The sequence below is a fragment of the Dendronephthya gigantea genome, unplaced genomic scaffold (assembly GCF_004324835.1).
Source record: "Dendronephthya gigantea isolate DGI-Jeju-01 unplaced genomic scaffold, DenGig_1.0 000232F, whole genome shotgun sequence".
NCBI lineage: Eukaryota > Metazoa > Cnidaria > Anthozoa > Malacalcyonacea > Nephtheidae > Dendronephthya > Dendronephthya gigantea.
Window position 1 is genome coordinate 133,365 of NW_021163242.1, and position 13,773 is coordinate 147,137.

A 13,773-nucleotide genomic window follows, 5' to 3' on the forward strand; every position below is an offset into this window, starting at 1 on the left:
CATTCCACACCTGAAGAGGAAGATCCTGAATTTGACGAGGGTCCCTCGACATCAAATTTCAGGGAAAAAGGCAACGGTAAGAGCCCCGAAGGTCGTATAAATTTCTCTACCATCGTATATACACGTTCTTTGTCTATAATTATGGAATTTTTGTTGACATACAGTGATAAATAATAACTTAACTTAAGACATGAAGCAGAATTATAGCTTGGCTAGCCATAGCCTGAACAAGACCAGGTCTTCCGCGGTAAAGGAAGCTTGCTAACCTCACATGCTACATTCAGCACCATACTGCAAATTACTTCATAACTAATTTTTATTCTTCCACTAGATGCCGAAAGCAAATAAAAAATCTTTTCAATATAAGACGGGAGATTTAGTGTTGGCCAAAATTAAAGGGTTCAGAAAGTGGCCGGCAAAAGTAGGTGAAAGAAAGAGATGTGCTGCTACAAAATATTTGTGAATTTGCTTGCGTTTACATTATTTCGTTTTTTGTCCCGGGTCGTAGCGAAGGTAAACACGCGTTACGCCATCGTGTTCTTTGGGTCTTATGAAAGGTAAGCTATCTTTCTTATCTTTGGCTATTTGGACTTGATCGCAAAATTGAAAACTATAATTCAACAGGTGTTCTGTCGAAAGCAAAAATTTGACCTTATGGAGAGACCGGTGTGGTGGTCTCATTGCTCCCCCGGTCTGAGCCATCCTCTATCACAATGCGCATATCATGCGCATGCGTGAGTCAGCGGTTTTGCATAACAACATTTCCTCGTGGTCTGAGTTATCCCCTTTCTCTCGCTGGCTGTCAAACAGAGCACTTCGAAAATCTTACTAAATTGCTTGGTATTAAAGAAGAAATGGTTCCACAGCAAGAGCCTGCCGTTGGAACGAATTTATCGAGTGAACCTGAACCGAGGAACAGAGAAAAACGCATGCTTCAACACAAAGAAAAGTGCGAGCGAATTATGTACAAAAAATATTTCCAAAACCTGAAGGAGCGAATATTTGCGATATAATTTCCCAAATGTTATTTTCAATAGATTTTGTAAATGAACTGAAACAAATATTAAAAAAGAAAAAAAGTTCAAAAAGGGGCCGTGGATTAGAGGGCCATGGCGTGAATTCATACAGCAGTAAGTACACCAATTTGAGAATATGATACTATCTGATAGCTCTTGCCGTTTAGTCTGGACAATGCTGTTTTATAATGTCGTCAATGACATAACACATGTAAGCAAGCGATGTAATTTATGCATCACTGAGAAATTTTTTATCATTTGCAAACCCCATATGGGTACATTAAACAGTAGAAATGAACTTGCTAACAAATGCCGTCACGGAGTAAAGCTTTTATCAAAGAACGTGTAGCGAACGAGTATAAATAAGACCGAAGTTAGCTGGCATACTTTAGACCTGACGAGAGAGCACTCCCTTTGGAGTGTTTTCGAAACAAATTTGCAGTTTTATGTGTAAATAGCCTTCTTAATATATATATATATATATATATATATATATATATATATATATATATATATATATATACATATGTTATATGTAATTTTATATTCAACCTATAGATTACTGTTGTTGAGGACAGTTCCTCTCCTCCCGAACAACCTGAAGAGTTATTAGACCAGCAAATTGGGGAAAGGATAGCAAAAGCTGAAACAACTAGCCAACAAGTATGTTCAATCTGAGAAGTGTACAGTGTTCTCTTTAGTTGTCATATATATACATGCAGAAATGTTGAAGATAAAATTATTTGGGTTTTTTATAGGTTCTTAAGAATGTTGAAGCTGCTCAAGAAAAACAAAAAGTGCAGTATGCAAAACGAAAGGCAAAGGGTGTCAAGACATTTGACATTAAAGTTGGTGACATGGTCTACAAACGACAAATGAAGAACATGTCAAGGAAAGGAGGAAAGATGGAGCCAAGTTGGATAGGGCCATACAGGTAACATGCCATGTCATTTTAATGTTTCAACCTGCCTGTATCATGTTGATAGCTTAGATAAGTAACTATGTTGTGTGTGTACAACAGTTTTTTGGTCCTGGACCTGGATAACCTTATTTTTTTATCTGTTTCAGGGTCAAAGAAATTGATAACACACAAAGAGTCACGCTTGTGTCATTGAAGAATGATGCAGCTCCTCTCAAGAATAAAGTTCCATTTGATCAACTGATGCCCTACAGGACAAGCGAGCTTCACAACATCCAGAGACCAAAGACAGACTCTACTTCAGCACCTGATGACCCTGAACCACCAACTCACAACAGCCCACCCTCACAACAGCACACCACCAGCTCACAACAGCCCAGCACCAGCTCACAACAGCCCACCACCAGCTCACAACAGCCCACCACCAGCTCACAACAGCCCAGCACCAACTCACAACAGCCTACCACCAATTCACAAGAAGAAGAGCAACAACATAAGAAGGCAAAGAAAAAGTCAAAATGAAGTGTTGCATTGTAATGCCAATCCAAATCCTGATACACTGGTGCAAACAATTTTACAGGAAGGCTACTGGCTCACTGATGAGCACATTGATCATGCCCAGTGGTTATTGACCAAGCAATTTCCAGGATTTAAAGGTTTGCACTCTGTGTTAGCATTTGAAAACAAATCACCAAAAGTACAGAGAGGAGCTAAAGATTTCGTTCAAGTTTTGAATGTTGGTAATCACTGGGTAACTGTCACAAACATTGGGTGTAAGGAGAACAGGGTCAAAGTATACGACTCTCTTCAGTCAAAACTATCAAATAAATTGAAGCAAAAACTTTGTGCTTCTTTGGCAGCATTGCTCAACACCAAGCTGCCTGATATGGTTATAGAGTGGCCATCAATGCAAAAACAAAAAGGTGGTTCGGATTGCGGCCTTTTTGCACTGGCGGTTGCAGCTAGTCTTTTAATAAAGATGACCCAAGTGAACTAATTTACGACCAGAGTGTTATGAGAGGACATTTGGCAATTTGCTTTCACTGTGATGAAATGGCTTTATTTCCAGCAAAACCATCAAACCATGCAGTGAGTGCTAGTAAAGAGGAGAAAGTAAAACTTTACTGCCATTGTCGAATGCCATTCAAAGCTGGTGATTTCATGATTGAGTGTTCTTCATGTTTAGAATGGTTTCATTGACTTTGTGATAAAGTTCCAAAAACTGTAACTGACAAAACATTATTTCATTGCATGACGTGTAAATAGTTTGTAAATAGTATTGAAAATAAGAGTGTAAATATGACATACCATATAGTAAATTAAATTCACAGATAACCAATGAAATCTTACTGTGTGTTTCTTGAAATACTCCAGACTGGGAAGCATTCAGAGACTGATAATGTAAAGGGGATGACTGAGACTGGTAATGTAAAGGGGATAACTGAGACTGATAATGTAAATGGGATGACTGAGACTGGTAGTGTAAAGGGGATGACTGAGACTGATAATGTAAAGAGGATGACTGAGACTGATAATGTAAATGGGATGACTGAGACTGATAATGTAAATGGGATGACTGAGACTGGTAGTGTAAAGGGGATAACTGAGACTGATAATGTAAATGGGATGACTGAGACTGATAATGTAAATGGGATGGCTGAGACTGATAATGTAAAGGGGATGACTGAGACTGATAATGTAAATGGGATGACTGAGACTGATAATGTAAATGGGATGACTGAGACTGGTAGTGTAAAGGGTATGACTGAGACTGATAATGTAAATGGGATGACTGAGACTGGTAATGTAAATGGGATGACTGAGACTGGTAGTGTAAAGGGTATGACTGAGACTGATAATGTAAATGGGATGACTGAGACTGGTAATGTAAAGGGGATAACTGATAATGTAAATGGGATGACTGAGACTGATAATGAAAAGGGGATGACTGAGACTGGTAATGTAAAGGGGATAACTGAGACTGATAATGTAAAGGGGATGACTGAGACTGATAATGTAAATGGGATGACTGAGACTGATAATGTAAAGGGGATGACTGAGACTGATAATGTAAATGGGATGACTGAGACTGATAATGTAAAGGGGATAACTGAGACTGGTCATGTAAATCGATGACTAAGACCGATAATGTAAATGGGATGACTTATAGACTGGTAGTGTATGAAAGGGCCATTATGATATAAATACAACCATCAGACCTATTATACTGAGACCAGTATAATAGGTCTGATGGTTGTATTTATATCATAATTGAGATTATATCTAGTGCTTACTAATATTATGACATTGTAATTGTTAATCAAAATGGCAAACTGAATAAATTGCAGCTAAAATGTATGAATATGATGATATAAATGTGATGTACGCTTGTAGCCCATCCGATTCCGATCATCATCACCACAGTGACATTCAAATCTATATTTTAGCGACATTTTGTGCTGATTCCATCATACAATACAGAATATTGTCCAACAGTTACATGAAATCACTTACAGAGATCAGATTTTAACAGGACTAGCTTGTCAAAAGCATTTTTTCTTTGCTTTTCGTCTCGCGTACCCTAAGTTTAATATTTTACGCAAATGTCCTCGGAGGATCGTTGAGACTGGGGGAGAACTGCGTGACACCGGCATCAGTTTCCGCCGTCAAGGCTTAATAGGGATATGTTCGACCGAGGTATCGAAGAGATTGAGGCGGAAGCTGATGCCCGGGCTAGAAACGAAGGCAGGGATGACGAAACAAATACAGAAAGAACGGGGGAGGCCACGGTAGGAACACCATTTCTTTAAACTTTCTTGTTCAGTTGCCGATGCAAACATACTCTCTATATAATTTTAAACCTGCCAGGATCGGGTTTTGACATAACGTTTTTAAATTGGACGATAGATAATTAGCGAAAATATCAACTGAGAAACCTACGTAAACTGAATATTATGGAGTCTCTACACAATTTCTCAGTATAAACACCTTCAGAGAGCGCAACGTTCAATTAATAATCTTTACTACTTCATCCAACAATTTTCAGTAGTCCCAATACAAAACAACGAACAAGTAATTGATGGAAAACGTCTGTAGTATTCTTAATTCTTTCACTTGGAAGACTTTTTTACCATCTGTACCCTTTTTTATTTATCAATTTTAAGCATTCCACACCTGAAGAGGAAGATCCTGAATTTGACGAGGGTCCCTCGACCTCAAATTTCAATGAAAAACCAACGGTAAGAGCCCCGAAGATCGTATAAATTTCTCTACCATCGTATATACACGTTCTTTGTCTGGAATTATGAAATTCTTGTTGACATACAGTGATAGGTAATAACTTAACTTAAGACATGAAGCAGAATTATAGCTTGGCTAGCCACAGCCAGAATAATACCAGGTCTTCTGCAGTATAGAGGGAGCTTGCTAACATCAAAAATTGCTACATTAAGCACCATACTGCAAATTGCTTGATAAATAATTTTTATTTTTCCACTAGATGCCGAAAGCAAATAAAAAATCTTTTCAACATAAGACAGGAGATTTGGTGCGGGCCAAAATTAAAGGGTTCAGAAAGTGGCCGGCAAAAGTAGGTGAAAGAAAGAGATGTGCTGCTACAAAATATTTGTGAATTTGCTTGCGTTTACATTATTTCGTTTTTTGTCCAAGGTCGTAGCGAAGGTAAACACGCGTTACGCCATCGTGTTCTTTGGGTCATATGAAAGGTAAGCTATCTTTCTTATCTTTAGCTATTTGGACTTTATCGCAAAATTGAAAACTTTAATTCAACAGGCGTTCTGTCAAAAGCAAAAATTTGACCTTATGGAGAGACCGGCATCAGTTTCCGCCGTCAAGGCTTAATAGGGATATGTTCCACCGAGGTATCGAAGAGATTGAGGCGGAAGCTGATGCCCGGGCTAGAAACGAAGGCAGGGATGACGAAACGAATACAGAAAGAACGGGGGAGGCCACGGTAGGAACACCATTTCTTTAAACTTTCTTGTTCAGTTGCCGATGCAAACATACTCTCTATATAATTTTAAACCTGCCAGGATCGGGTTTTGACATAACGTTTTTAAATTGGACGATAGATAATTAGCGAAAATATCAACTCAGAAACCTACGTAAACTGAATATTATGGAGTCTCCACACAATTTCACAGTGTAAACACCTTCAGAGAGCAAAACGTTCAATTGATAATCTTTACTACTTCATCCAACAATTTTCAGTAGTCCTAATACAAAACAACGAACAAGTATTTGATGGAAAACGTCTGTAGTATTCTTAATTCTTTCACTTGGAAGACTTTTTTACCATCTGTACCCATTTTTATCTATCAATTTTAAGCATTCCAAATCTGAAGAGGAAAATCCTGAATTTGACGAGGGTCCCTCGACATCAAATTTCAAAAGAAAGGCAAGGGTAGGAGCCCCGAAGGTCGTTTAAATTTCTCTACCATCGTATATAGACCTTCTTTGTCTGGAATTATGGAATTGTTGTTGACATACAGTGATAGGAAATAACTTAACTTAAGACATGAAGCAGAATTATAGCTTGGCTAGCCACAGCCAGAATAATACCAGGTCTTCCGCGGTAAAGGAAGCTTGCTAACCTCACTTGCTACATTCAGCACCATACTGCAAATTACTTCATAACTAATTTTTATTTTTCCACTAGATGCCGAAAGCAAATAAAAAATCTTTTCAATATAAGACAGGAGATTTGGTGTGGGCCAAAATTAAAGGGTTCAGAAAGTGGCCGGCAAATGTAGGTGAAAGAAAGAGATGTGCTGCTACAAAATATTTGTGAATTTGCTTGCGTTTACATTATTTCGTTTTTTGTCCAAGGTCGTAGCGAAGGTAAACACGCGTTACGCCATCGTGTTCTTTGGGTCATATGAAAGGTAAGCTATCTTTCTTATCTTTAGCTATTTAGACTTTATCGCAAAATTGAAAACTTTAATTCAACAGGCGTTCTGTCAAAAGCAAAAATTTGACCTTATGGAGAGACGGGCATCAGTTTCCGCCGTCAAGGCTTAATAGGGATATGTTCGACCGAGGTATCGAAGAGATTCACGGAAGCTGATGCCCGGGCTAGAAACGAAGGCAGGGATGACGAAACGAATACAGAAAGAACGGGGGAGGCCACGGTAGGAACACCATTTCTTTAAACTTTCTTGTTCAGTTGCCGATGCAAACATACTCTCTATATAATTTTAAACCTGCCAGGATCGGGTTTTGACATAACGTTTTTAAATTGGACGATAGATAATTAGCGAAAATATCAACTCAGAAACCTACGTAAACTGAATATTATGGAGTCTCTACACAATTTCTCAGTATAAACACCTTCAGAGAGCGCAACGTTCAATTAATAATCTTTACTACTTCATCCAACAATTTTCAGTAGTCCCAATACAAAACAACGAACAAGTATTTGATGGAAAACGTCTGTAGTATTCTTAATTCTTTCACTTGGAAGACTTTTTTACCATCTGTACCCATTTTTATCTATCAATTTTAGGCATTCCACATCTAAAGAGGAAGATCCCGAATTTGACGAGGGTCCCTCGACCTCAAATTTCAATGAAAAACCAACGGTAAGAGCCCCGAAGGTCGTATAAATTTCTCTACCATCGTATATACACGTTCTTTTTCTGGAATTATGAAATTCTTGTTGACATACAGTGATAGGTAATAACTTAACTTAAGACATGAAGCAGAATTATAGCTTGGCTAGCCACAAGCCACAGCCAGAATAATACCAGGTCTTCCGCAGTATAGAGGGAGCTTGCTAACTTCAAAAATTGCTACATTAAGCACCATACTGCAAATTGCTTGATAAATAATTTTTATTTTTCCACCAGATATGCAGAAAGCGAATAAAAATTAGAGAGTTTTCAGTTGCATGCAAACATACTCCAGCTATACATATTTTAAAACCTGCCATGGCCGGTGTTTGACATCACGTTTTTAAAATTGGACGATAGGTAACTAACGAAAATGTCAACTCGTAAACTTACGTAAACTGAATATTAAGGATTCTCCATACAATTTCGCAGTGTAAACATCTTTGGAGAACAAAACGTTCAATTAATAATTTGTATTACTTCATCCAACAATTTTAGGTAGTCCCATGTATAAACTAAAAACAAGTATTGGATAGGAAACGTATTTTTTCACATGCGAAACTTAATATCAATAATTTTTATCTATCAATGTTAAGCATTAACAAGAGGAAAAAAGGTGAATTTGGCCATGGTCAATCATTCGCTAGTATATTGGCTGAATTTTTAATACCTCCTGAGATCGGCTTTTTACATGACGTTTTCAAAATTGGACGGATGGCAGGTAATTACCGAAAATGTTGACTTACAAACTTAGGTAAACTGAATAATAAAGTGGCCACGACCTATTTTTTTTCTGCATGAGTAAAAAAAAAGACAAGTAAGAAATTTCAATTACTCTAGTTACTCAGACCACACCAAATGTTGTTTGTAACATAATAACAAATTGGGTTTTAACACTAGAACAACGGAATTCGTTTTATCTGCATGAACCTAGAATATGTAAAACTTTTCCAGAATTAAACGTTTTCAATGCTATTAATATAAATTGTTAGAAATCTATCAGAAATAAACAGCTGCTATTTTACTTAGATTCAACGAAATACAAACTTGCACTTGACTTAAGTATGATAATTACGGTACCCATGCAGGCAAGCTAAAAAGATTGAAATTTAATGGTTTAGTTGTATGTTTAATTAAATAATTGTCATAGGCCTAGGTAGAGCTTCAAGGCGTTCATGGTGACGAAAACACTGCAAATGCTGCAAACGGAATACGAATATCATAGCTAAGTTTAAGTTAAACTACAAAAATGACATCCGGAAGTGGCAGTAAAATGGGAATGATGCCGTTTATAACTGGAAAAAGTAGGGTCGAGAGATCACGACTGGTCTCAAAAAGAACAAAAGAATTCGAAACAATTGGATGTGAACGATGTAAGAATAGATTGGGAATAAATTTTAAGGGCATCCAGGTACGAGTTAACGTGTACAGAGAAAGAAATAAAACTAGCCCAAGTGTGCAGAGATGAAGTTGCGGATTATTTGGTGCCATAGTTATGAGACACTGCATTTGGTGCCATAGTTATGAGACGCTTCGCCTTAGGTCGACAAGGCAAATGGTGTTTTTCTGGAGAAATGCGAAGAGGTTTGATGCACTTGACTTTAATATATGGTACCCATGCAGGGAAGCTAAATACGTTGACATTTAAAGCTGTATAGTTGGTGGTTAAAGAAATGCTCATTCCTCATAGACCTATGAGAAGCTTCAAGGCGTGGAAACGAAAACACTGCCAATACTGCAAACGGTATAAGAATATCATACACTCCAAAAATGGCATCTGGCATTGGCAATGAGTCTGGGGCCAATTAATCAGCATCTTATCTCAAATACAAGAATATCGGAGTAAACAACAGAAGTTTTTGCGAAATTTCAAAAAAAACACCAAAAGCGATTGAAATGTGTACGTGAGATCTCGTATAGAGCACCATTGTTCTAAATTACAAAGCCAAGATTATCCTTTGGCGAATAGTAAAAATAGGCATCAAAATTTTCACGGACGTCCCGGAAAAATAATCGGTTAAAGATTCGACAGCATGCAGAGGAAGAGAATGAGCAATGGTTACATAGGAAATCGTTTAGGATTTCAAGCACACAGGGATAAAATGATCTACTATTACCCTATAAGAAGCTATGCGAAAAAGCTCTACAGTGCCAATATGAGAAGCGACAGTTATCCTCAAGTTTGCATTAATCTTAATACTTGTGGGACGAACACTTTGTTAGGCATAAAATTAATGTAATATTACTTTGATAAATAGTGCAGCGATTTATGGCATGAGTTACTCCAAATGAAAAGAAATAGCTGAAAAATATCTATATAATGATCATTTCACAATGTCATGCAGGCATATTTTGCCAGCGCGCATATCCTAGCTATCTAAATCAGCGGAACAGAATCAGCAGAAAAGGCACACCTAAGCTTGGTTCTTGTGTTCGCTTATAAATGTTAAATATAAACTAAACTGGCGATTTTTCCACTACATACCGAAAACAAATAAAAAAATCGCAAAGATATGAGGAGAGGGATTTGGTTTGAGCAAAAAAGAAAGGTTTTAAAGAGTGGCCTGCAAAAGTAGTTGAAAGGAAGAGTCATGCTTCCAAAAAATATTTGGGTATTTGCTTGCGTTTAGCCTATTTCGTATTTCTTTCGTATTTCGTAAGGTTAATAGGCGTTACGCCATCGTCGTCTTTGGGTCATATGCAGAGATGTAAGCTATCTTTCTTATCTTTAGCTATGTAGACTTTTTTGCAAATCTGAGAATTAATTTCAATTCAACTTGCGTTTTGTCGAAAGAAAAAGCATAACGCCTTGGAGAAACCAGCATCAGTTTCCGCCTTCAGTGTTATAACAGAATATAAGTTGAAGAAAGCAAACTTGTTGTTGAGATAAACATATTTAATTACTTATAAGTTGTCCTCAATACGGCCCCGAGGATCTTATAACTATTCCGAAGCCGAACACATAACAAAAAGGGATTGTTTAACCGCTGTTGTTTAATATCAACAGCGGTAAACCAATCATGGAAACCTATGAACAGATCAGAGCGCTAATTTATCAAAATTTTTGTGAACGCAAATGTTCTGAACTTTTTGAATGCCGCTTTATACTTGGTTTTTGAGACAACCCTGAGAAATTTTGGAATTCAGTGATGGCTTTCGCAAAAAAATTATATTCGCAGACTTCTATTTTTAAGTATGACGATGCTTCAAAATTGAGTTTTGTTTCACCACCGCAAAATTATGATTGCTCCCCGTTTTTATTCACCGCACATCAGCACTGTTGGGATTAGCTCGCGCTCTTAGAATGAATTTAATAAATGATCCTACCTTACACCTGCTCTTCTGATATTCTTGAATAAAACTGCGAGATGTTAGACATGGGTGTTCACAACACGATACTCTGCCAGACTCGAAATTTCGTGAAGAAATATTCCCAAGAGATTCGCCTCTGCATGCGTTTCTTCAAGTTATTCCTGAGTTTTATATGAATCTGTGAAATATAAAACAGAGTTGTAACAAGCATATTTATCGGTAAAAAATCACAAGGACTGAAATATTTCTAGATTTTTATAACGAGCAGATCGACAGATATATCTTCTTCCAAATTGCCTGTTCATCGGACACTTTCCTAAACGCAATTCACGAAATCCCTGATAAATTATAACGTTCGATAACCATAGCCTGGTAATGTTCAAGAAATTTTAGGCCGTCGTTCAGCGGGTGGTGGTGTTAATACATCTATATATAATATTGCCAACTTTTGTAACTTTAGGGAGTAATCTGTTCGCTGCCAAGACATGCGCTTACGATGAAAACTGAATTATGCCAAAAACGATATTATAATTTTAATCATTTTTTGGTTTAGGATTTGCTTCGCCAGTTTTTGTGACAATCAGAAATTAGGATATAACAAGATTCTGTCGGTGTAAAGGTGTAAGAAATTCGGTTTTAACAACAGTTTTTAACAATAGATCCATAAAACAGGGTAGTAGGTAAAATATATTTTGGAGTAAGACTTAGTTTACTCAACATGCAATTGTAACGAGCCTATTTTATGCCAGATTCAATTCAACAGACAATTAAATGAAACCTTACCAGCATTCAACAGACAAAGGAAACCTATCCATGCATTAACAAGCATCGAGACGCGGTTCCGGAAATTTAAACGACTTTCGCCTATTGTTGCATTTTTCTCGGTGTTTCTGTCACGCAACAGCGTGCAGAAATTATTTAGGCTGGATTATTGACCTGTATTTTTGAGAAATTATTCTATTTCCAATTTTTCTATGCAAATTAATCTATTTACTATTTTGTTAGTATAGAAATTTACGGGAAAGTCTGACGAGCTTTCAAGCAGTTTACAGCATTTGAGAGCTACTGGACATTGCATGAATATTAATAAATTGGCATTCTTACCATAAAATTTTCTGTCCTACATCCGAAGTCGAAGAACTGCCACTATATAGGTAGGACATGGTGTTTGGATCCTCTTATATCCTCTTACTCTGTAGTTGTATATGACGTTTGCTTCAACTTACGCCTCGATTTCGTGTATTCCCATGCATGCAGTTCCTGGAGGTGTTTTTCCAGGCCATTTAGAAGAGAATATTAAGTTTCGGTTTTATCACGGTGTGAAATTGTGGTCTTCAACAAAACGTCTGTTGAATTGCTTATCTGAAGGATCGATTATCCTTCCCGTGTTCCAAAGATAATAATGCATTTTCTGTGATTAATGCCTAGAATATTGTAAAAATGAGATTATAATGATTGAGTATGCCTGGTTACTATTCGATAGACTTTAGAATAAGTTACTCCCCAGGCCCTCGTTTCAGAAATATATTAATATTAAGGTGCCCTAGATTCCTCGCCACTAACATTCTACCTGCAGTATTTCTTTTTGCATTAGCCAGGGTCATTATTACAATGAACTTGATAAGTTATCCCAACTTACATGTGCTCTTCTACGCTTCATTAAACTGTGTGGTGTGAGACCTGGGTGACCAAAACACAAGAATCAGCCTCGCAGGTGATTTCTAAAGTAATAGTAAAATCAGGTATAAAATAAAAACGCGGAATGGAATAATTCAATGGTTTGGTTTCATTTGCAAGATTGACTTTCCCATAAGATTTTAATTCTTTGCTAAGAAACATTTACTCAGTGCTCGCACATGCAAGGCTAAGTGTACAAAGTGTAAAATTTGTACAGAGCTAACTCTGGTGTTAATCAAGCATGATATAAACCATGAAGTGAAATCAGGATACATACCTCGACATATGTGAAGATCGAGTTAAAACACCCAGCTGATTGTAAAAGACTCATATCTGGCATCTTGTCTGGACGATTTTGACTGCCTTTACTCTGCCTTTTTCCACACAGCCGAGACACTTCGGTTTTCTTAATAATCCGATCCTCGGATCGTCCTCGGAATTACTTGTCAGATCATCGACTTCATATTCTTTTATTGCTAAAGTCTGAGCAAGTTTGATTTTCTTTCCCAGATTATGGAATGAATTTTGGACGGATTTAAATCTGTCTGAAGTTCCTCTAGTGTCGCGTACTTAGGACCTTCGTCAATAATCTTCCAGCTTCTCGTTTCCCCTTTTATGTTCATTTTTGTATTCGTCCAGGAATTCCTGCAAATACAGAAAATTATTGTAAAAAGTATTTTTTCCCTACATCTTCATATCAACTGAAGTATTCTTGATTTCTGATTCTAAATTTCCACTCTAACAAACATGCAAAGGAAGTGCTAACTCAAGCAATGATATCAATATCGTCACTAAACGAATATCTGAAAAGAATTTAGAGAAAATTTACATAACATTTTGTCTCTTTCAGCAAAGGATGATTATTCACTTAAAATCTGTTATACAGGGTGTTTAAAAAATTCGAATTTAACTTTGACAGACTGCTGTATTAAAATACTATAACAAAATGATATAATTTTTGTATGGCAATAAAGAATAGCCTATTAGATTTTTGAATAATTATATATTTCGTATGTCAATACGATTAGAAATAATCATTGTTATCGTCTGCTAAAAATAGTTTTTTGAAATCAAAGTTTTCCGCTTAAGGGAATTCGAAGTGCATGACACCTAAAGAGAAAAGATAATGCAAACTTAATTAAATGAACAAAGCGCTTGTTTTGGACAAGAAGAAGTTTGCGATAAATTCTGCTTTCAGTGATAATTAGCATTTCAAAGC

General features: G+C 36.9%; 1 protein-coding gene across 1 annotated transcript; it reads left to right on the forward strand.

The window, feature by feature from the left end:
• Positions 1 to 3,345: 3,345 nt before the first annotated feature.
• Positions 3,346 to 4,071, forward strand: LOC114540385. Its single transcript, XM_028560578.1, has one exon. It carries the CDS (start codon positions 3,346 to 3,348, stop codon positions 4,069 to 4,071), a length of 726 nt encoding a protein of 241 aa, XP_028416379.1.
• Positions 4,072 to 13,773: the final 9,702 nt, after the last annotated feature.

Excerpts from the sequence above, each read along its gene's own strand:
- LOC114540385 (XM_028560578.1), top strand. The coding sequence starts at position 3,346 with ATGACTGAGACTGGTAATGTAAAGGGGATAACTGAGACTGATAATGTA.